At 40.8% G+C, this 26,106-nt stretch overlaps 1 protein-coding gene across 14 annotated transcripts in view; it reads left to right on the forward strand.

Annotated features, from left to right (window-relative positions):
- The window catches only part of amph (amphiphysin), a 131,944-nt gene that overhangs the window by 37,335 nt on the left and 68,503 nt on the right, over positions 1–26,106 (forward strand). For all 14 annotated transcript variants that reach the window (XM_031810759.1, XM_031810751.1, XM_020467690.2 and 11 more), the window contains exons 3-4: positions 5,103–5,157; positions 11,109–11,203. In XM_031810759.1, the coding sequence (XP_031666619.1) occupies positions 5,103–5,157; positions 11,109–11,203 (150 nt within the window). The remainder of the gene's footprint in view (positions 1–5,102; positions 5,158–11,108; positions 11,204–26,106) is intronic.

Below are 26,106 nucleotides of genomic sequence, written 5' to 3' on the forward strand. Positions count from 1 at the left end.
TGATTCAAGTATTTTTAGCCAGATGTGGTATGTGGAATTCTATGTTCCCTTTGATGGCATAGAAGGCCCTTCTTACCTTGTCGCTCAGATCGTTCACAGCTTTGTGGAAGTTACCTGTGGCGCTGATGTTTTGGCCGAGGTATGTATAGTTTTTTTGTGTGCTCTAGGGCAACGGTGTCTAGATGGAATGGTCCTGGCAACTGAACCTTTTTTGGAACACCATTATTTTTGTCATACTGAGATTTACTGTCAGGGCCCAGGTCTGACAGAATCTGTGAAGAAGATCTAGGTGCTGCTGTAGGCCCTCCTTGGTTAGGGACAGAAGCACCAGATCATCAGCAAACAGTAGACATTTGACTTCAGATTCTAGTAGGATGAGACTGTTCTAGTGCCCTCGCCAATTCGTTGATATACAGTTGATGTCGGAAGTTTACATACACTTAGGTTGGAGACATTAAAACTAGTTTTTTAACCACTCCACAAATTTCTTGTTAACAAACTATAGTTTTGGCAAGTCGTTTAGGACTTGCCATTTTTCCAACAATTGTTTATAGACAGATTATTTCACTGTATCATCATTCCAGTGGGTCAGAAGTTTACAACATAATAAGTTGACTGTGCCTTTAAACAGCTTGGAAAATTCCAGAAAACGATGTCATGGCTTTAGAAGCTTCTGGTCTTGGCTAATTGACATCATTTGAGTCTATTGGAGGTGTACCTGTGGATCTATTTCAAGGCTGACCTTCAAACTCAGTGCCTCTTTGCTTGACATCATTGGAAAATCTAAAGAAATCAGCCAAGACCTCAGAAAAAAAATTGTAGACCTCCAGAAGTCTGGTTCATGGGAGCAATTTCCAAATGCCTGAAGGTCTGTACAAACATCTGTACAAACAATAGTACGCAAGTATAAACACCATTGGACCACGCAGCCATCATACCGCTCAGGAAGGAGACACGTTCTGTCTACTAGAGATGAACGTACTTTGCTGCGAAAAGTGCAAATCAATCCTAGAACAGCAGCAAAGGACCTTGTGAAGATGCTGGAGGAAACATGTACAAAAGTATCTATATTCACAGTAAAACGAGTCCTACAGTGGGGCAAAAAAGTATTTAGTCAGCCACCAATTGTGCAAGTTCTCCCACTTAAAAAGACGAGAGAGGCCTGTAATTTATCATAGGTACACTTGTACTATGACAGACAAAATGATGCTAACCATGTTTGGATGAAAAAGGGGGAGGCTTGCAAGCCGAAGAACACCATCCCAACTGTGAACCAACCATCCAACCGTGAAGCACGGGGGTGGCTGCATTATGTTGTGGGGGTGCTTTGCTGCAGGATGTCACAATCATTATAAGGAGTGGACCAAGATGCAGCGTGGTATATTTCCATCCTTTTATTTGGAAGAGAAAACTTAAAGCACAAAAACAATAAATCTAATAAACAAAACGTGATGCTACATGCAGTGCAGAAAGCAACTACACACAAACATAGTCAAGATCCCACAAATCACAATGGGGAAATGGCTACCTAAATATGATCCCCAATAAGAGACAATGATATACAGCTGCCTCTGATTGGGAACCATACTAGGCCAACATAGAAATAGAATTCACCTAGACAACCCACCCTTAATCACACCCCGACCTAACCAACATAGAGAATAAATGCTCTCTATGGTCAGTGTGTGACACAGGAGGGAATGGTGCACTTCGCAAAATAGATGGCATCATGAGGAAGGGAAAATTATATGGATATATTGAAGCAACATCTCAAGACATTAGTCAGGAAGTGAAAGCTTGGTCGCAAATTGGTCTTCCAAATGGTCATACTTCCAAAGGTGTGGCAAAATGGCTTAAGGACAACAAAGTGTGTGAGTGGCCATCACAAAGCCCTGACCTCAATCCTATAGAACATTTGTGGGCAGAACTGAAAAAGTGTGTGCGAGCAAGGAGGCCTACAATACTGACTCAGTTACACCATCTCTGTCAGGAGGAATGGGCCAAAATTCACCCAACTTATTGTGGGAAGCTTTTGGAAGGCTACCCGAAATGTTTGACCCAAATTAAACAATTTAAAGGTAATCCTACCAAATACTAATTGAGGGTAGAAATAAAAGCTGAAATAAATCATTCTCTCTACTATTATTCTAACATTTCACATTCTTAAAATAAAGTGGTGATCCTAACTGACTTAAGACAGAGAATCTTTACTAGGATTAAAGGTCAGGAATTGTGAAAAACTGAGTTTAAATGTATTTGGGTAAGGTGTATGTAAACTTCCGACTTCAACTGTATATGTTGAAGAAGGTGGGGCTTAAGCTGCATCCTTGTCTCATCCCCCAGCCCTGTGGAAAGAAATGTGTGCGTTTTTTTTGCCAATTTTGTGTACATGGATTTTATAATGTCTTATGTTTTTCCCCCAACACCACTCTCCATCAATTTGTATAGCGGGCCCTCATACCGAGTCGAAAGCTTTTTTGAAATCACAAAGCTCACTCTCCGTCTCCCCACCTCTCTCTCCCGGTCTCCCCACCTGTCCTATATAATCCCGATTAGAGTGCTTAATAACACCAGGGTGGTTTTACATAGTAAACTGGCCTTCCTTACTCTTTCCCCCTTTCTCCTCCTCCCTTTTGCTCTTCCCTCTTTTCCTCTCCCTCACTGCTCTCTATTTCCGCTCTCTACATTTGCCTCTTTTAAATCTCTCCCTGTGAACATTTAATGTTAAACATTCGTTAAAGGGGTGTCCCTATCTATGCCTTAACTCTGTCCCATCCATCTGTCCACTCCCAGTTCCTCCTCTCCACTGTGATAAATTGTAGCGCTCGTTGCATTCTGATGCAATTCCGAATACTGATGACACTGGTAGACCTGAGCAGTAGATCAAAATGGCAGCTGGAGAATTTTGCTGTATCTCTCTGCTGTGTAGGATACAGCCATAGCCAAAAGTGACATTTAGTGGTTAATTTGTGTCAGTTTAGACCCGAATGGTAAATATCCATAGGTTGCTGTGATGGGTTTTTCAGAGCGAGACTGTGTGTGTGTGTGCGTGTGAGTGCGCGCACACATGCATATATCACATCTTATTTATTATGCATGTGTAGTGGAGTTAAGAATGTACCGTAAGCTCACTCCACAGCTAGCTTGAAATTTTGCCAATGGAGTCATCCAAAAGGTACATTTTGTATAGCTCAATTGGTTTGCACATTGTTTTGTGAAGTAGATGATCACTAGTTCGAGCCCAGTATGGGTCAGTCGGACAGTGGAGGAAGCTAAGCTGTTAGCAGCACACTAACCCCCGTTACACGTGTATGTTTTTTTGAGGGAGTGTGTGTGTGTCTGTGTCTGTGTTGGGGTGTGCATAGCAAGATTACCTACTTATGCACTCTCTAGTGTGTCTGTGTGTGTATGCAAATTAAGCGGCAGCAGTCCAGAGGGGAGATACTAGGTGCTAAATTCCCAGCTCCCCCGCAGTAGCCTGAGATTGATTCACTCCGCTGTGTAAAAGCATCATGAATCAGCCCTGGCATTACAGCAGCTGGTACCACCACCACCACTTTGCTAGGAACAGGGTGAAGTTTTGCATTTCCCCACTAATGGTTAAGGTTAGGGGGAGGAGAAGCTGATCCTAGATCTGTACCTAGGAGAAACTTCACACGTGAGCGCTGTGTCAAACTGGAGGGCTGGCACTACAGCGGCTGGTACCGCCACATCTGCTGTTGCTAACGCTACACCAGCCAGGTTTTGCAAAGCCCACACACGGACCACGCCGTGCTAACAAGGCAGCGGTCCAAACCCCCAAAAATGTGTCAGACGGGGAATACCATGCAAAGCTGGGAAAAGCTGTGAATTCAATACAGAATGTTTCATATGGTAAATACGAGGGTGAGCTACAACAAGGGAGGCTGATACCAGAGAACGGTTCAAAGCTAGGGAAAACTAATTCAATACATGTGTCAAATGGGAACAAATGGCATGCAAAGCAAGGAAGGCTGAAGTCTTAACCCCAAAATGTATGGTTAATAGCACTCAAAGCTATGTAGAGCACACAAAATGTGTGATTCAGTGACAGTATGCAAATATTTCAAGGATTGTAATAGCCAAACCTAAATGCCATGCAAAGCTAGGAAAAGCTATAACCTAGAAGTCATAATGGTAAGTCCCAGGCAAATCTAAGATGGCTTGAAAAGCACTGTACAACTAAATGACATGCATATTAAGTTATATTACTACACTACAAGGATTACTACACTACAAGGACTAGTGATTCAATATTTCTTACTGTATCTGGTTATACCCACAGGGTCCCGATCCCAACCTGTCAATATCCGACACATGTTCCAGCATAAGTTCAAAGTTTGTATAACATTACATTCACAGAATGAGAGCAAGCTCTTTCTGAAATACATGACATTTACAAGCCTCCAGCTCCACTGATGTAATCATGATGATATGCTATGCCACGCAAAGTCTGAATGAGAAAAAAAGCTATGGGACACTGTTATCTTCATAAAATATCATTAACCCCCTTACTCCCATAGCACTGCATCAATTGTACAAGCAGTGCTGTCATTTCAGGACCATGGACAAAATGTTTGTGTGTAGGCACGAGCAGCCCTCAACTGGCCATCCCCTGTCCATGGTCCCAAAATTACAGCATTACTTACCTACCATGGCCATAATGGAATGTTTGCAATCAGTTCTTCCAAAATGTTCAGCTCGGTAAAATCATTATGCACCTCCTTTAAAATACATTTACAGAACCAAACATTAATAATATAATAATAAACAAATGGAATGATGGCTTATTGTTTTCTGAGACAAATCGATTTGACGCTAAATCAAACTGAAAGATTGCTTATCTTTGCGACTGGTTTGAAGATCAGTCTTGGGAGTAAATTTATGATGCCATTTGGTACAGCCTATTACTTCTGGAAGGATGTGTGACATTTTACATTATGTTACCATTAGTTTTGTTACACAACTTGTGTGATGCATGTGGGTAGCTGTTCTTCCAGTAAAGTGTGTGTGTGTGTGTGTGTGTGCGTGTGCGTGTGTGTGACACTCAGCCCTCATGCATTTGTCTGCTGTTCTCTTTACAGACGGAGGGCTCCCGGCTGCAGAGGGAGATGAAGGCATATCTGGCGGCAGTGAAAGGTGAGGCACACACACGTACACACACACACACACACACACACACACACACACACACACACACACACACACACACACACACACACACACACACACACGTACACACACACACACACGTACACACACATACCTGGCAGATGTACAAGGTAAGCCTCAGCAGAGCAAATGTTTACGCAAGATACACATTCACTCATAGGTCAAAACACACATATACAGGGCATTGGGAAAGTATTCAGACCCGTTGACTATTTCCACATTTTGTTGCATTAGAGCCTTATTCTAAAATGGATTAAATGTAATGTTTTTCTTCAATCTACACATAATGACAAAGTGAAAACAAGTTTTTAGAATGTTTTGCAAATTTCTAACATTTAAAAGAGAAATACCTTATTTACATAAGTATTCAGACCCTTTGCTATGATACTTGAAATTGACCTCAGGTGCATCCTGTTTCAATTGATCATCCTTGAGATGTTTCTACAACTTGGAGTCCACCTGCTGTAAATTCAATTCATTGGACATGATTTGGAAAGGCATACACCTATGTATATAAGGTCCCACAGTTGACATTGCATGTCAGAGCAAAAACCAAACCATGAGGTTGAAGGAATTGTCTGTAGAGCTCCGAGACAGGATTGTGTTGAGGCACAGAACTGGGGAAGGGTACCAATAAATGTCTGCAGCATTGAAGGTCCCCAAGAACACAGTGGCCTCACTCTTTCTTAAATGGAAGAAGTTTGGAACAACCAAGACTCTTCCTAGAGCTGGCCGCCTGGCCAAACTGAGCAATTGGGGGAAGAAGGGCCTTGGTCAGGGAGGTGACCAAGAACCCGATGGTCACTCTGACAGAGCTCCAGAGTTCCTCTGTGGAGAAGCTTCCAGAAGGACAACCATCTCTGCTGCACCACCAATCAGGCCTTTATGGTAGAGTGGCCAGACGGAAGCCACTCCTCAGTAAAAGGCACATGAAAGCACACTTGGAGTTTGTCAAAAGGCACCTAAAGACTCTCAGACCATGAGAAACAAGATTCTCTGGTCTGATGAAACCAAGATTGAACTCTTTGGCCAGACTGCCAAGCGTCACGTCTGGAGGAAACCTGGCACCATCCCTACATTGAAGCATGGTGGTGGCTGCATCATGCTGTGGTGATGTTTTTCAGCAGCAGGGACTGGGAGACTAGTCAGCATCGAGGGAAAGATGAATGGAGCAAAGTACAGAGAGATCCTTGATGAAAACCTGCTCCAGAGCTCTCAGGACCTCAGACTGGGGGCGAAGATTCTCCTTCCAACAGGACAACGACCCTAAGCACACAGCCAAGACAACCCAGGAATGGCTTCGAGACAAGTCTCTGAATATCCTTGAGTGGCCAAGCCAGAGCCCGGACTTGAACCCGATCGAACATGTCCGGAGAGACCTGAAAGTAGCAGTGCAGCTACGCTCCCGATCCAACCTGGCAGAGCTTGAGAAGATCTGTAGAGAAGAATGGGAGTAACTCCCCAAATACAAGTGTGCCAAGCTTGTAGCATCATACCCAAGAAGACATTTACTTATGTAAATGTGATATCATTTTAAAAATGTTGAATACATTTGCTAAAATGTCTAAAAACCTTTTTTTGCTTTGTCATTACGGGGTATTGTGTGTAGATCGATGAGGGGAAAAAACCAATTTCATCCATTTTAGAATAAGGCTGTAACGTAACAACATTTGGAAAAAGTCAAGGCGTCTGAATACTTTCCGAATGCACCATACATGTGCACACTCGCACACACAAACAAACACATACGCACACGCTAGAGCATGGCAATCGTCTAGTCCTTTGAACATATGTGCCCTCCCACAAGACTTATATATCTAAACACCTACAGTGGAAAGTAAACATGAATAGCAACTGCTTTAATTTGGAAGATGGTTTTATTTTCACTTCTGAAAGATCTGTGATTTATGTCTGCACATGTCAAATTGTGTGATCAACAGAAAAACAAAGTATTAAGACCGAAAGCCCTCACATTGCCATATTGTGTATGATGCTCACATGTACTTTCATGAACAGTAACCTATTTACCTACAGTGGGGCCCAAAATGATTGACACCTTTGATAAAGATGAGCAAAAATGACTGTATTACATAATTCAAAAACTGAGCTATATTGTCTGCTCCAATAAATGGGAAAATGATATTATTTTAGAGTAATACAATTGCTCAGAGAAAGAGATTTTGTTGAACATGTAATACCTTTTCTCTCTAAAAGGTAGGGGTCAACATGAGGACACCGACGTCCAGACCTTGGTATTCTTTTTCTAATTATAAAAAAATATATATTATTAAAAAAAAGATCTATTTTCTACACAATAAAGATAATAAATTACAGGTCAACATCTTAATATTGCTCCCAGCATTGATCAAAGTTCAGAATGCTTATATTCTTGATCTGACTGAGTTATAATCTTTACTAAGCTAATTAAACAAGTTAGCAACGTAAATATATATATATATATGTTTCAATAGGAACATCCCCACATGACCAGCCTTCCCTATAGCCCTACATTAAAATGCTAGCAATACAGTTCTAAAAATGTCAGAAGTTTTTGTTTATATCGGTGGTTGTTCGTCTCAAGATTATTATTAGAAACTAAAACAACAACAAACAACTATTTAGTAAACTGATATAAAATAATGTATATATACTGAAACGATTATATTTGACTCCAAAATGAAATAATTATGTTCAGTCTTCGTTTTCTGGGGGGTGGGGGGGTGTATTTTCCAATGGGGTTTTCAAGCTTTTTTGTTGTTGTTGTGTAAATGTCACATTTATTTGTATATATCCACTGTCATGTCATTGGTCACATTTCTCGAGAGTCTCGTAAAAACACCCTAACTTCTGTAGGTCTAAGCCCTTAGATCACAATATCTACTAAGCTAACATATGGAATTATTAAATATATAAAAAAATATACACTATTGTTCAAAAGTTTGGGGTCACTTAGAAATGTCCATTTTATGTCCATTAAAATAACATCAAATTGATCAGAAATACATTGTTAATGTTTAAATGACTATTGTAGCTGGAAACTGCAGATTTTTTTATGGAGTATCTACATAGATGTACAGAGGCCCATTATGAGCAACCATCACTCATGTGCTCCAATGGCACATTGTGTTAGCTAATCCACGTTTATCATTTTAAAAGGCTAATTGATCATTAGAAAACTTTTTTGCAATTATGTTAGCACAGCAGAAACTGCTGTTTTGGTTAAAGAAGCAATAAAACTGGCCTTCTTTAGACTAGTTGAGTATCTGGACCATCAGCATTTGTGGGTTCGATTACAGGCTCAAAATGGCCAGAAACAAAGTACTTTCTCCTGAAACTCGTCAGGCTATTCATGTTCTGAGAAATGAAGGCTATTCCATGCGAGAAATTGCCAAGAAACTGAAGATCTCGTACAACGCTGTGTACTACTCCCTTCACAGAACAGCGCAAACTGGCTACAACCAGAATAGAAAGAGGAGTGGGAGGCCCCGGTGCACAACTGAGCAAGAGGACAAGTACATTAGTGTCTAGTTTGAGAAACAGACGCCTCACCAGTTGTCAACTGGCAGCTTCATTAAATAGTACCCGCAAAACACCAGTCTCAACGTCAACAGTGAAGAGGTGACTCCGGGATGCTGGCCTTCTAGGCAGAGTTGCTAAGAAAAAGCCATATAAAAAGGAAAGATTAAGACGGGCAAAAGAACACAGACACTGGACAGAGGAACTCTGCCTAGAATGTCAGCATCCCGGAGTCGCCTCTTCGCTGTTGACGTTGAGACTGGTGTTTTGCTATGTAGATATTCCAGCTACAATAGTAATTTACAACATTAACAATGTCTACACTGTATTTCTGATCAATTTGATGTTATTTTATTTGCTTTTCTTTCAAAAACAAGGACATTTCTAAGTGACTCTAAAGTTTTGAACGGTAGTGTATATACACAATCATTTTAAACATTGCAATTGGCCTTTACTGCTATAGCCCATTGAAACGCATTGAATAACACCATTTGTACACAATGTAGGAAATAGCTGCAGAATGAAGTTGGTGAAGAGCAAATGCAGTCAACTGCAGTCAACTTCCTGACCTTTGATCACACGATTTTTGTAAAGTTCATGCAGTTGACATGTAGGCGCAAGTTAGGAAAAAAATCTATCCCCAGAATGCAACACACTTTGAAAGGAGGTGGCGACTTGACAAAATTGATCTGCTGGAACGCGCCCATTGAGATGAGCATAAGGCTAAACTTTGCTCTCACACGGAGTGTCTGCGTATGAGCACGCTGCTACCACGTGGTAGCTACGGGACCAAAAGAGTGGAGAACGCTCCTGGTTGTCTACCCACTACAACTGTATACTTTGTGCATCTACGGTACGTCATCTCACTGAGTCTACCTTTAAACCTGCGTTACTGCCCCACACTGGCAGAAAGTGACCACCAAAAGCACAAAAAATATGCAACACTTAAATGGCTCCTAGCCTCCCAAGCATGGTCAACTTTCTGTCTCAAACACTAAAACTAAATAATATCAAAATGAAATAGAAAGGTTTTTATAAAACTGAAAGTAAATAAAAACTAGTAATGTGGATCAGAAAACTAAATGAAACTAAACAAAAATCTGAAAACTAATAGAAATAAAAAAAAACAAATATGAAAACACAAGACTATAATAACCTTTTGGTTAATATTTTTCTAAAATATTTTATGAGTTGAAGAACACATTGTGAGGGGGGGTGGGGTCTTAGACCATTCTTCCATACAGAATCCTTCCAGATCCTTGTATATCCTTCGTCTGTGCATTTGGACTGCCCTATTCAATTCAAACCATAGGTTTGCAATGGGTTTCAAGTCCGTAGACTGAGGTGGCCATTGCAAAATGTTGATTTTTTTGTGGCCAATTAGCCTTTTCTTTGTGGATTTTGATGTGTGCTTGGGGACATTGTCGTCTTACTGGAAGATCCACTGCGGCCAAGTTTCAGCCTACCTGGCAGAGGCAACCAGGTTTTTGGCTAAAATGTCCTGGTACTGGGTAAAGTTAATGATGTCATTAACCTTAACAAGTTCCCCAGGACCAGGCAAAGCAAAATAGCCTCATAACATCAAGGTCTATCACCATGTTTTACAGTAGGTATGTTTTTTTTTTTTTGCTCATGCATTCTCATTTCAACGCCAAACCCACCGTTGGTATGCATGGCCAAAGTGCTCAATCTTCATGTCATATGACTAAAGCACTGGTTCCAATCCAAGTGTCAGTGCTGTTTAGCAAACTCCAGGTGTTAACATTTATTGGAGGACATGAAACTAGAGCTCTTTGGCCAAGCATACCAATGGTGGGTTTGGCATTGAAATGAGAATGCACAAGTGGTTGTCGTACCTCAATGCATTAACTGAATGTCTGCTAAATGACTAAAACGTAAAATATACAAATGAACTTTTTTTTTTCATTATGACTAGTCAGCTGCTGCAAGGGGAATCAAGCTGATATTTTCGCGCAACTATTCTATTTTTACAGACTAAAATGATGTTTACTATGATGCTGATCTAATATCAGTTTTTCCTTTTCAATCATAATGAATACAATTATATGGACAGATCGTAGATCAGCACTCATACTCTGAGATGATTTGTGGATACAGCCCCAGGTCAACATGGCAGTGTTCAGTCTTCCTTTTTGATGCTGATTGTGCACTTTGATCTCCATCATCTGCTCAAAGCGATTTGATCATCATTTTTTTTTTGTTTGGTAGGACAGTACAGCGCTATTGGGTTGCTTTAAACCTTATCCTGGATTCCAAGAGCGTTCAAAATGGATAATCTTCATTTGAAGTTCTCTTAAATCCAGAACTAGGCTTGATCTGTGTCTGGGAACCTGGTCCAATGGATTGTTTGAAGCTCTTATCATGTTGATGGTGTCTTCTAGCAATGCAACAGGCTTCCATGAACCTGACAGAGTCCCTACATGAAGTCTACGAGCCGGACTGGCACGGGAAGGACGATGTCTTGAGCATCGGGAAGGTGAGCGCTACTTTTCTTCTTCTTTCATTCTCATATCCCTCTGTTCTTTCAGTCTTTCGTTCATTGGTAATGGTCGATTTTCAATGCGAACATATGTGAATGGCTAGGAGGGCTCACTCCAGATACTCGGAGGCTAGGAGGGTTCACTCAAAAGTCATGATTCTCTCTGGGGTTTTCATACCTGTATGTCAGTAATTTATATTGGGGGAGGCATGATCACTTATCAGTATTTATGATTTTGCTTTAGTCTGAAATGAATCATGTTAGCCTAAATTCCTTCTTATTTTTTTGCATCTCCATTAGCCGAAGCCACAGCAATCGCTATAGTCTTGTGGTCCATAATTATATTTTTATTACAATTTTTAAAGGAGACAGGAGAGTCACTCTCCTTTCATATTTTGTTATGCTTTATTGACAAAAATATTAGAAACAGTGGAGACGCAGTGAGAAGTAAGTACAAATGGATTGAACCCCAGTCTCAGGCAGAAAATTGCATATGTGCATAGAACCAGGAGTGTTACCACTGGACCACGGCTCCACACGATGTAGTCCAAAATGATCTAAAATGGTAGATAGAAACATGCTCACATACAGTATGTATTATCTCGGCCAAGCATACATAGAGAATACATAGACAGCATAAAAAAAGGGGAGACCAACTCCATATGAATGTCTTATGGATCAAAGGTCAATTGATACTCACCAGACGGCTTGCTTGTTTATTTATCGACCGACGGCCTGTGAGGTCTGGAATGAGACTGTTGAAGTCGGAAGTTTACATACACCTTAGCCAAATACATTTAAACTCAGTTTTTCACAATTCCTGACATTTAATCCTAGGATAAATTCCCTGTCTTAGGTCAGTTAGGATCACCACTTTATTTTAAGAATGTGATATGTCAGAATAATAGTAGAGAGAATGATTTATTTCAGCTTTTATTTCTTTCATCACATTCCCAGTGGGTCAGAAGTTTACATACACTAAATTAGTATTTGGTAGCATTGCTACCGGGTAGCCTTCCACAAGCTTCCCACAATAAGTTGGGTGAATTTTGGCCCATTCCTCTTGACAGAGCAGGTGTAACTGAGTCAGGTTTGTTGGCCTCCTTGCTCGCAGACGCTTTTTCAGTTCTGCCCACAAATTGTCTATAGGATTAAGTACAGGGCTTTGTGATGGCCACTCCAATACCTTGACTTTGTTGCCACAACTTTGGAAGTATGCTTGGGGTCATTGTCCATTTGGAAGAACCAGTTCCTGCCTCATGAAGCCATCTATTTTGTGAAGTGCACCAGTCCTTCCTGCAGCAAAGCACCCCTAAAACATGATGCTGCCACCCCCGTGCTTCACGGTTGGGATGGTGTTCTTGGGCTTGCAAGCCTCACCCTTTTTCATCCAAACATAACAATGGTCATTATGGCCAAACAGTTCTATTTTTGTTTCATCAGACCAGAGGACATTTCTCCAAAAAGTACAATCTTTGTCCCCATGTGCAGTTGCTAACCGTAGTCTGGCTTTTTTTAATGGTGGTTTTGGAGCAGTGGCATCTTCCTTGCTGAGGGTCCTTTCAGGTTATGTCGATATGGGACTCGTTTTACTGTGGATATAGATACTTTTGTACCTGTTTCCTCCAGCATCTTCACAAGGTCTTTTGCTGTTGTTCTCGGATTGATTTGCACTTTTCGCAGCAAAGTACGTTCATCTCTAGGAGACAGAACGAGTCTCCATCCTGAGCGGTCTGACGGCTGCGTGGTCCCATGGTGTTTATACTTGCGTACAATTGTTTGTACAGATGAACGGGGTACCTTCAGGCATTTGGAAATTGCTTCCAAGGATGATCCAGACTTGTGGAGGTCTACAATTTTTTATCTGAGGTCTTGGCTGATTTCTTTAGATTTTCCCATGATGTCAAGCAAAGAGGCACTGCGTTTGAAGGTAAGCCTTGAAATACATCCACAGGTAAACCTCCAATTGACTCAAATTATGTCAATTAGCCTATCAGAAGCTTCTAAAGCCATGACATCATTTTCTGGAATTTTCCAAGCTGTTTAAAGGCACAGTCAACATAGTATATGTAAACTTTTGACCCACTGGAATTGTGATACAGTGAGTTAGAAGTGAAATAATCTGTCTGTAAACAATTGTTGGAAAAATGACTTGTGTCATGCACAAAGTAGATGTCCTAACTGACTTGCCAAAACTATAGTTTGTTAACAAGAAATTTGTGGAGTGGTTGTAAAACGAGTTTTAATGACTCCAACCTAAGTGTATGTAAAACTTCCGACTTCAACTGTACATCTAGTTAATCTGTCTGGTCAAATATGGGTTCTTCCCCAATGCTTGGAAGTCTGCTGCAGTGATATGTGTTTTAAATCTGGTGACCCAACACTGGTGGAAATTTACTGACATATAAGCATTCTTACAGTGCTATCAAAAGTAGCTGAAAGTGGCTGATCATCTGACTGATCACCACATTGAGGGCAACTCCATACATAAAATGCCATTTGGATTCAGATCTAACCATTGGTGAAGTCGGTGCAGTCTTTTTGGATCTTAAAAAGGTATTTGATACTGTGAATCATAAGGTTCAACTATCCAAACTATCCTCCCTTAATGTGTCCACTGAAGTCATTAGTTGGATGTTTTCCTTTATGACAAACATAGGTCACTGTTTGTTTGGGGGACACTCAGTCAGACTCTCTTTACTATAAAATTGGGGTCCCACAAGGGTCAATATTAGGCCCTCTTCTGTTTACCATCTATATAAATGATCTCCCACTTGCTTGCCCACAAGTTAACATGCAGTATGCAGACGATGCGGTTCTGTATGTACACAAAAAAAATAGACAATTGGTTGTTAACAAGTTAACTGATGCTATGGTACATGTTTCTAAATGGATGACTAATTCTTGCCTGCATCTAAATATCGACAAGACTGTTTGTATGTACTTCTGTAAGAAATCCGTTGATTCTTCCCAACCAGCTGTTCATGTTATTAATGGGGGATCATCTGAAAGTTGTGTCTAACTTCAGGTATCTTGGTGTAATTTTGGACTCGGACTTGACATTTAAGAAACATCTGAAGAAGGTTGTTATGTTTGGATTATCCAAAGTTAGGTTTAAATTTGAATTGAAAGCATGGCTAAAATCTATCCAAACCTGTACACATGAGTTATCTGTGGTTCCTCTATGTAAAACGACAGTTGATGATAGTGTTGTTGTTTTTGTTTGAATTATATATTATTGGTATGGTGTATTGTTTTAGTGAGTATTTGTATTGTGGTTGTGTAATTGTCCTTAGATGCCTTGGGACTACGGGTGCAAATGATCTTTTGGCTAAACCCCAGCACATTTACATGGTTGTTGCATTATTGTAATATTGATGTTGATTCATGTGCATTATGCCCTATAAATAAATACACAGAACATACGCTACCGTTCAAATGTTTGTGGTCACTTAGAAATGTTTTTGAAAGAAAATGACATTTTTTGTCCATTAAAATAACATCAAATTGATCAGAAATACAGTGTAGACATGTTTAATGTCGTAAATGACTATTGTAGCTGGAAATGGCAGATTTTTTAAATGGAATATCTACGTAGGCGTACAGAGGCCCATTATCAGCAACCATCACTCCTGTGTTCCAACGGTACGTTGTGCTAATCAAAGTTTATCATTTTTAAAGGCTAATTGATCACTAGAAAACCTTTTTATAATTATGTTAGCACAGCAGAAATCTGTTGTCCTGATTAAAGAATCAATAAAACTGGCCTTCTTTAGATTAGTTGAGTATCTGGAGCGTCAGCATTTGTAGGTTCGATTACAGGCTCAAAATGGCCAGAAACAAAGGTTTCTTCTGAAACTCATCAGGCTATTCTTGTTCTGAGAAATGAAGGCTATTACACACGAGAAATTGCCAAGAAACTGAAGATCTCGTACAACGCTGTGTTGTACTCCCGTCACAGAACAGCGCAAATTGGCTCTAACCAGAATAGACAGAGGAGTGTGATGCCCCGGTGCACAACTGAGCAAGAGGACAAGTACATTAGTGTCGTCAACTGGCAGCTTCATTAAATAGTGCCAGCAAAACATCAGTCTCAACGTCAACAGTGAAGAGGTTCTGGGATGCTGGCCTTCTAGGCAGAGTTGAAAAAAAAGCCATATCTCAGCCTGGCCAATAAAATAAAAGATTAAGATGGACAAAAGAACAGACACTGGACAGAGGAAGATTGGAAAAAAGTGTTATGGACAATACAAGTTTGAGGTGTTCGGATCACAAGGAAGATCTTTCGTGAGATGCAGAAAAAATGTTGTAGGAGTGCTTGACGCCATCTGTCAAGCATGGTGGAGGCAATGTGATGGTCTGGGGGTGGTAAAAGTGGGAGATTTGTACAGGGTAAAAGGGATCTTGAAGAAGGAAGGCAACATCATGCCATACCCTGTGGTAGTTGGATCCAATTTCCTCCTACAACAGGACAATGACCCAAAGCACAGCTCCAGACTATGCAGGAACTATTTAGGGAAGAAGCAGTCAGCTGGTATTCTGTCTATAATGGAGTGGCCGGCACAGTCACCAGATCTCAACCCCATTGAGCTGTTGTGGGAGCAGCTTGACCCTATGGTACGTAAGAAGTGCCCATCAAGCCAATCCAACTTGTAGGAGGTGCTTCAGGAAGCATGGGGTGAAATCTTGAGATTATCTCAACAAATTGACAACTAGAATAACAAAGGTCTGCAAGGCTGTAATTGCTGCAAATGGAGGATTCTTTGACGAAAGCAAAGTTTGAGGGACACAATAATTATTTCAATTAAAAATCATTATTTATAACCTTGTCAACGTCTTGAATATATTTCGTATTCATTTTGCAACTCATTTCATGTATGTTTTCATGGAAAACAAGGACATTTCTATGTGACCCCAAACTTTTGAACGGTGGTGTACATAAACAGCATACAATAGAGCATACTAGACACTGACCCATTTCCTGAACTGAGTCAAGGTAGTGTACATAAACAGCATACATAGAGCATACTAGACACTGACCCATTTCCTGAACTGAGTCAAGGTAGTGTACATAAACAGCATACAATAGAGCATACTAGACATTGACCCATTTCCTGAACTGAGTCAAGTCAAGAGGACAATAGCACCCTGACAATATCCATAAATATTGATCATGGGAGGAATAAATTAGTTTTAGCAACATGAAATTGTATTAAAGTCATATACACCCACAGGAAGAACGAGCACTTACATATGGTCATTTTCGTAAATTCATAGAATGTTTGGGAATGTGAACATTCTATAGCAGTATACAGTGGGAAAACGGCCATGCGTTTGAATAATAAATAGACACTGCAAGAAATAATAAAAACATCTGTCTTGTCCAGGACCGGAGTCTGCGCAGACCAGTGCACCATAGCCAACCAGAGCTACAGTAGGCCTATATGCAAATAAGCCATTTGCCATCATTCACTTTGAACTGGACTGGGTGTTTACAGGCAATAGCAACAGCGCGACTTTAGACCATTAGAACGCATTTTACAAAAGCCACTTGAATGTATTTCTGCTAAAATGTAAACACCACGGGAGTCCTCTTACATTTGGGAACTTCAGTCCAATTGATCAAACAACCATGAAAAGGTAGGCTGTCTCTCCCTCAATTGCCTATGCAAATCGACAACAACAAGATCAACTAGAGCTAGCCAGGGCGAGATAAGCTAAACTCTAACGAGGGAACATTAGATAAACCCTTTCAAACTTTAAGCTTGTTGGCCATCAGACATGCACTGAAACGATAGGGAATAGTAAGTAGCCTGCCCGTGCTTCTGCAGCTTGCCTGCCAATGCATGCTTGTCCCAACCTATGTTTTGACAACCGAATGGGAACGTGCCTGCCTACCCGCCCATTTGATCAATGCCAAATACATTTGATTGACAACTGAGAGATATGCTAACTGTGGATAACAGTCTTTCAAGTTCAACATAGCTAGCTTGCAAAGCAATTCACATTTCTTGCTAGCTAACCTAATGACACCTGCATCTCTAACTACTCTGTAGCCACTGAAAAACGTTACGAGGGGAAAAAGTCAAGTCACTTACCCACTCCTCCAATGGCATCACATCCTCGCAGCAGCTAGTTAGCTAGCTAGATAACGACCCAAACTGCCAATTTTTTATATTTTTTATGAATGGCCCTTTTTAATGCCCACTTTTGTACATAGGATGCTGTATGTAGCATTTTAACATATTAAAACAAAGCAGAGATGCATAATATTTGTTAGAACTTTCATGCTATGCATGCAGATGTACATAATACACTACACAGTATATACACAAGTATGGATACCCCTTCAAATGAATGGATTTGGTTATTTCAGCCACAGCCGTTGTTGACCAATGTATGAAATTCATAGACAAACATTGGCAGTAAAATGGCCTTACTGAAGGGCTCAGTGACTTTCAACGAGGCACCGTCATAGGATGCCACCTTTCCAACAAGTCAGTTCGTCAGATTTCTGCCCATCAAGAGCTGCCACAATTACCTAAGTGCTGTTATTGTGAGGTGGAAACGTCTAGGAGCAACAACGGTTCAGCCACAAAGTGGTATGCCACACTCTCACAGAATGGGACCGCTGAAGCGAGTAGCTCGTTAAAATTGTCTGTCCTCGGTTGCAACTCTCACTACCGAGTTCCAAACTGCCTCTGGAAGCATCGTTGGCACAAGAACTGTTCGTTGGGAGCTTCATTAAATGGGTTTCCATAGCTGAACTGCCACACGCAAGCCTATGATCACTATGTGCAATGCCAAGCATCAGCTGGAGTGGTGTAAAGCTTGCCGCCACTCTTTAGCAGTGGAAACGCGTTGTCAGAAGTGATGAATCACACTTCACCACCTGGCAGTCTGACAGATGAACCTGCCCGAATGCATAGTGCCAACCGTAAAGTTTGGTGGAGGAGGAATAATGGTCTGGGCCTGTTTTTCATGGATCGGGCTAGGCCCCTTAGTTCCAGTGAAGGGAAATCTTAACACTACAGCATACAATGACATTCTAGACGATTCTATGCTTCCAACTTTGTGGCAACAGTTTGGGGAAGGCCCTTTCCTGTTTCAGCATGACAATGCCCCCATGTACAAAGTGAGCTAAATACATAAAAGGTTTGTCGAGATCGGTATGGAAGAACTTGACTGGCCTGCACAGAGCCCTGACTTCAACCCCATCGAACAACTTTGGGATGAATTGGAACTCCGACTGCGAGCCAGGTCTAATTGCCAGACATCCGTGCCCGACCTCACTAATGCTCTTGTGGCTGAATGTAAGCAAGTCCTCGTAGCAATGTTCCAACATATACTGGAAAGCCTTCCCAGAAGAGTGGAGGCTGTTATAGCAGCAAAGTGGGGACCAACTCCTTATTCATGCCCATAATTTTGGAATGAGATGTTTGATGACAAGCAGGTGTCCACATACTTTGAGTCATGTAGTGTATGCTGCGACCCTAATCAAAAAGTATTTTAGAACTCCAAATAACAAAAATGTAGCTAAATGGTTGTTGTAACATTTAAACTTTAAAATCACGGTTTAAATTTTTTTTGCACTGCACCAGTGCGGTTGAATGCAGCATTGCTATATGGTGAACTCAAAATGTATTATAGTTGAGTAGCCCGGGCTACTGCTCAAATGTTGCTGCAATATGCCTACATCTCCTTTGCATGGTGTGTTGTTGCAGGTGTTGTTTTTTAGTTATTCATTGTCAAGCTTTAAAAACTGAAGCCAGACTGCAACATTTTAGTAGCCTAGCTAGAACTGTGGCGTGTGTCTGTACACTGTCCCTCCACTGAGCGCTGTAAGGACACAAGAAAGCAGCGCAATTGAACTTTATTCACCGATGCGAGCGCATCAGGCTGTGATTTCATGAAGCAGAGGACTCAACTGTTGACTCATTTACAGTATACTGACTTGTGTGTTCTTGTATTTGACACGTGCACTAGCCTTTTAGCCACGTTATGACTGACTTGGGTCATTGCCCTTGCTAGTTTGATTGTATTGACATTCCCAGACTTATTTACAGTCATCCATTTTCTACATTTTTATATTGAGTAATTGAAACTGAAACAGTGCATCCTGAATGGATGGAGGCAGCAAACAATGTACCTCGATTGTAAACTGTCATAGTACAAACATGTTGATGCAACAGCAGCTAAGATGGGGAGAAGTCTGTCCATAATTAAGCACTGCTCTGCCTTCTTAACAACACAATCAACTAGGCAGGTCCTACATCCCTAGTTTGGTCGCAACTGGACTACTGTCGAGTCATGTGGTCAGGTACCACAAAGAGGGACTGAAGAAAATTACAACTGGCTCAGAACAGGGCAGCACGGCTGGCCCTTGGATGTACACAGAGGGCTAACATTAATAATATGCATGTGAATCTCTCATGGCTCAATGTGGAGGAGAGATTAAATTCATCACTACTTGTTTTTGCAAGAAGTATTGACATGCTGAATGCACCGAGCTGCTGTTTAAACTACTAGCACACAGCTCAGACACCCATACATACCCCACAAGACATGCCACCAGAGGTCTCTTCACAATCCCCAAGTCCAGATCAGACCATTGGAGGTGCACAGTACTACAAAGAGCCATGACTACATGGAGCTCTATTCCACATCAGGTAGCTGATGCAAGTAGTAGAATCAGATTTTAAAAAACAGATACAAATACAACTTATAGAACAGCAGGGACTGTGACGAGACACACACACACAGACACACACATACACATACACATAACACACGCACTCTACACAGACAATCACATGGATTTTGTATTGTAGATATGCCTTGGCAGCAGCTAATGGGAATCCTTAATAAATATGAAATACAAAGACCAGACCAGCCATTATTTACAACCAAGAAATGTATTGGTGAATTATATTAATTATGCATTGAACTGCATCCATCTATTCTACCAACAATGGCTTAGTGTACATCATGGAACGTTGAGTCAAATATAACCTATTTTTAAAACCTCTTGTGAAGTTGGTTTTGCAGCATAAACTGGGAATCTGATATGTTTTACTGATGTTATGATGGTCTGTTTGTTTCATATCTGCAAAGTAGTTTAAAAGCTGTCAGTTCCACTTTTTAATATACTAATTAATATACTAATTGTTCTCTGAGATGTGGGGAGTTATGATCTAGTCATTGAAAGTAGTGATTGTTTAACTAAAAGACCAGAGTGCCCCTTCATTTTTTTTATTTACAATGACGGCCTAGGAACAGTGGGTTAACTGCCTTGTTCAGGGGCAGGACAACAGATTTGTACCTTTTCAGCTCGGGGATGTGATCTAGCAACCTTTCGGTTACTGGCCCAACGCTCTAACCACTAGTCTACCTGCCACCCTTAAAGGGATAGTTCAACCAGAATTTATGTTTCGGTCAAATTCATCTTAGCCAAATTGAAATTCTCTGATAGTTCCATCAAGTCACCAGTGAATTTGTTCACAGCTGATAATCAATCCACGTCTGAGGGCCCAATGGAATACAATATAATTCAATATAACTTTATTGTTCATATTACAGCAATCAACAGAAACAGATGTGGCTGTGAGACTACATGAGGAAACGGTTACAGTTTTGAGTAACACACTTCCAGTGACTATTTCACAAATATGCAGGTTAAAAAAATCCCTGCAAACTCCACCAATTGTCAAACATAGACATGTGTTTTTTAAATATTTTTATCTTGGAATGAAGCTTTGTAAACATCGGTACCATGGATTACATTCTTTTTTTTTTACAATGCTAATCATGCTAACTCCTGGCTGTGGAAAAGTAAACAATGGATTACTGTGGATGCTGCCACTACTGGCCTAGAGGTAAGAGGAATTTGACCCAAACCAAGTTTGGCTAAACTATCCCTTTAACAGAGAACATAGGCCACAGTCAAATGAAGTACAGAGCATAATGCATTGTGTTGCTGATAAAAGCTCTGAAATTGAAGGCTGACTTGAACAAAAAACAAGATTGATGAAGGTGTCAACCAAGGCTCATGTTCAAAGCATCTGTCTCTATCATTGAGTTGAAATGAATGTGTATTTGTCACATGCCCTATATACAAGGGCTACCGGTACAGAGTCAATGTGCGGGGGTACAGGCTAGTCGAGTTTGCATATCAAATGCCTCTTGCATTTGTGTTTTTTGAAAAGGCAAGGCTGGTTTTGGATTGGATTCTACAGTTCGATCGCACTTGTTGAATGTTCACGTCCTAGATTGTATATTATCAAGCAGAAAAAACCCACTCACTCTTCCTTTAATACAAGGAGTCTGTTATGAGATGAAGGATGAGAGTGTTCCCAATATGTATTTTATTTTAGGGCACCCAAAAATAGGGTCTGAAACATGTTGCGTCTTGTTTCAAGACTTGTTTCAAGACTGGTCAACAAGTATGACAATGTTTTGTACCTCTGCCCAGTCTATGGGGTTTGACAGTAAAGTTGGACTATAAAAAGTACATTGTCTGTATTTGTTTGTGTGTGATGCCATTTTCTATTTTCATGTACCCTGCATCTATTTATTTTTTTAAACGCCTTTATACAGTGCCTTCAGAAAGTAGTCTTACCCCTTGTCTTATTCCACATTGTGTTGTGTTACAGCCTGAATTAAAAATGGATTCAATATTTTTATTTTTTTATTCTCACCCATCTACATACAATATCCCATAATGACAAAGTGAAAACGTACAGTTCCAGTCAGAAGTTTGGACACACCTACCTACTCATTCAAGGGTTTTTCCTTTTCTTTTCTTTTTTACTATTTTCTACATTGTAGACTAATTGTGAAGACATCAGCTATTGAAATAACACATACAGAATCATGTAGCATCCCAAAAAGTGTTCAACAAATCAAAATAGGTTTTATATACACTTCAAAGTAGCCATTCGAAGGCCTTGATGACAGCTTTGCACACTCTTGGCGTTCTGCCTTTTTTGGTTACTAGATGATTCCATGTGTGTTATTTCATAGTTTTGATGTCTTCACTATTATTCTTCAATGTAGAAAATTGTAAAAAAATTAAGAAAAACCCTTGAAATATTAGGTGCGTCCAAACTTTTGAATGGTACTCTAAGTATTCATACCCCTGAGTCAATACATGTTAGAATAACTTTTGGCAGTGATTACTGCAGTGAGTCTTTCTGGGTATTCCTCTAAGCACTTTGGACACCTGGATTGTACAATATTTACATATATTTACATATTATAATTTTTTTTAATTGTTCAAGCTCTGTCAAGTTGGTTATTGATCATTGCTAGGAAGTCATTTTCAAGTCTTGCCATAGATTTTCAAGCCAATTTAAGTCAAAACTGTAACTAGGCCACTCAGAAACATTCAATGTGGTCCTGGTAAGCAACTCTAGTGTGTACTTTAGGTTATTGTCCTGCTAACAGGTGAATTTGTCTTCCAGTGTCTGTTGGAAAGCAGGCTGAACCAGGTTTTCCTCTAGGATTTTGCAAGTGCTTAGCTCTATTCCATTTCTTTGTATCCCCAAAAACTCCCTAGTCTTTGTCGATGACAAGCATACCCATAACATGATTCAGCCGCCACCATGCTTGAAAATATGAAGAGTGGTACTTTGTGATGTATTGTGTTGGATTTTCCCCAAACATAACACTTTTTATTCATTTCTTTGCCACATTTTTTTGCAGTTTTACTTTAGTACCGTACTGCTGGCTTCCTTCTTTCTACTCTGTAATTTAGTTAGTATTGTGGAGTAACTACAATGTTGATCCAGCCTCAGTTTTCATCATTCAACTCTGTAACCGTTTTAAAATCACTGTCACCTCATGGTGAAATCCCTGAGCGGTTTTCTTCCTCTCCGGCAACTGATTATATCTTTATAGTGACTGGGTGTATTGATACACCATCCAAAGTGTAATTAATAACTTCACCATGCTCAAAGGGATATTCATTGTCTACTTGTTTTTAACCATCTACCAGTAGGTGCCCGTCTTTGCAAGGCATTGGAAAATCTCCCTGGTCTTTGTGGTTAAATCTGTGTTTGAAATTCACTGCTCGACTGAGGGACATTTCATATAATTGTACGTTTGAGTTACAGAGATGAGGTAGTCATGAAAAAATGATGTTAATGTACACTATTATTGCACGCAGGGTGAGTCCATGCTACTGATTATGTGACTTGTTAAGCTAATGTTCTCTTCTGAACATAATTAGGCGTGCAATAACAATACTTATTGACTAAAGACATTTCAGCTTTTCATTTGTCATTTATTTGTAAACATTTCTAAAAACAGAATTCCACTTTGACGTTATGGGCTACTGTGTGCAGGCCAGTGACGCACAATCTCAATTTAATACATGTTTAATTCAGGCTGAAACACGACAATATGGAAAAAGACAAGGGGTGTGAATAGAGTTGTTGGCGGTCACGAAATTTCGTCAGCCGGTGATTGTCAAGGAAATAACTGTCTCCCGGTAATTGGCCATTAATTAACATAAACACATTTAGCATCTCCTGGCTTTCACACATGTACATTTGAAAAAGTCTAATTAATCCATGTAATAGAGCCTACGCCTTCCCAATAAAGCCATTCTTTATTTTAGACAGGTCTAAAGGAGCATGATATGAAGAAAATGTCGTCTATTTCAGAATAACAGAATAGCATACTCTGAGTTGTCCTTATGTTAGTTCCTGATGTGGCTATGCCATATGGCTGTGGGCTACACTAGTTCATTTAGCAGACGAGATTTGCTTAGAATACCATGGAATTATTTTTATATTATTTTATATTATGAAGAATACAATTGAACAAAGCTGAATTAAATAGAAAGGACATTTTCTCCAAACAATTTGAGGTAGTGCGCACATGTCGTTATTCTGTGTTGAGCAGTTAACAAAGAAACAGATACTCCTTTATCCTTAATTTAGAGTTTAGAGTAATGTAACTTTAGTTGTTCTACAAACATTGGGCTATATGTTTTGATTTGTAATACATTCTAAGGCAGTATGATGTGACTAAAGATGATTTGAAAAAAGTTGCATGAAAGGGTTGAGCTCTGCTTTGTTTTTTCTGCGCAGGTTGTACACACTTCATCAGTCTCTCATTCAGAATTTGACTTGCGCATGCTAATGCCTCAAATTTTCCGGCGACATCCCCTTTCCCAGTGGCATCCCCAATTGCAAGGTGCATATTGAAGATATTGGAAGAACTCTTCACATTGAGTTTTCATCAGCCGATGAGTAGAAATAACGAAAAGCAAAAGCTCTAGCCCATGTCAATCTAGTATGCCTCGTAGTCCAAACGTTGCCCTATTCTATGCGAGAAATATACATTCCAAACATAAGCTGTGTTCAAATACTCATACAAATAAGGTCACAGTTATGAAAACTTAGGACACTAAAGAGGCCTTTCTACTGACTCTGAAAAACAGCAAAAGACAGATGCCCAGGGTCCCTGTTCATCTGCGTGAACATGCCTTAGGCATGCTGCAAGGAGGCATGAGGACTGCAGATGTGGCCAGGGCAATAAATTACAATGTCTGTACTGTGAGACGCCTAAATACAGCACTACAGGGAGACAGGATGAACAGCTGATCGTCCTCGTGGGGGCAGACCATGTGTAACAACACCTGCACAGGATCGGTACATCAGAACATCACACCTGCAGGACAGGTACAGGAAGGCAACAACAACTGCCCGAGTTACACCAGGAACGCACAATCCCTCCATCAGTGCTCAGACCGTCCGCAATAGACTGAGAGAGGCTGGACTGAGGGCTTGTAGGCCTGTTGTAAGGCAGGTCCTCACCGGAAACGTCATCAGGGCACAAACCCACGGGCACAAACCCACCGTCGCTGGACCAGACAGGACTGGCAAAAAGTGCTCTTAAGTGACGAGTCGCGGTTTTGTCTCACCAGGGGTGATGGTCGGATTCACGTTTATTGTCGAAGGAATGAGCGTTACGCCGAGACCTGTACACTGGAGCGGGATCGATTTGGAGATGGAGGGTTCGTCATGGTCTGTGGCAGTGTGTCACAGCATCATTGGACTGAGCTTGTTGTCATTGCAGGCAATCTCAAACTCCAGCATGACAATGCCATACTGCTTGTTCTGTCCGTGATATCCTGGAAGACAGGAATGTCAGTGTTCTGCCATGGCCAGCGAAGAGCCCAGATCTCAATCCCATTGAGCATTTCTGGGACCTGTTGGATCGGAGGGTGAGGGCTAGGGCTAGGGCCATTTCCCCCAGAAATGTCCAGGAACTTGCTGGTGCCTTGGTGGAAGAGTGGGGTAACATCTCACAGCAAGAACTGGCAAATCTGGTGCAGTCCCTGAGGAGGAGATGCACTGCAGTACTTAATGCAGCTGGTGGCCACACCAGATACTGACTGTTGATTTTGACCCCCCCCCACCTTGTTCAGGGACACATTATTCCATTTCTGTTAGTCACATGTCTGTGTAACTTGTTCAGTTTATGTCTCAGTTGTTGAAGCTTGGTATGTTCATGTAACAGTATATCTTCCGTCCCTCTCCTCGCCCCGACCTGGGCTCGAACCAGGGACCCTCTGCACACATCAACAACTGACACCCATGAAGCATCGTTACCCATCACGCCACAAAAGCCACGGCTACTACTACAACTACTTTAAGGTCTCAGAGTGAGTGACGTCACCGATTGAAACGCTATTAGCGCACACCACCGCTAACTAGCTAGCCATTTCACATCGGTTACACTCATACACATATTTAAACATGTTAAGAAAATAAACGCAGTTGACAGTGAGAGGACGTTTCTTTTTTTGCTGAGTTTAGTATGCCAAAAGTTCTCGGATGTCATCCTACATTCGCCAAAATACGAAGTATACAAGCAGTAGACACTATTTC

Source organism: Oncorhynchus kisutch, linkage group LG30 (assembly GCF_002021735.2).
Source record: "Oncorhynchus kisutch isolate 150728-3 linkage group LG30, Okis_V2, whole genome shotgun sequence".
Lineage (NCBI taxonomy): Eukaryota > Metazoa > Chordata > Actinopteri > Salmoniformes > Salmonidae > Oncorhynchus > Oncorhynchus kisutch.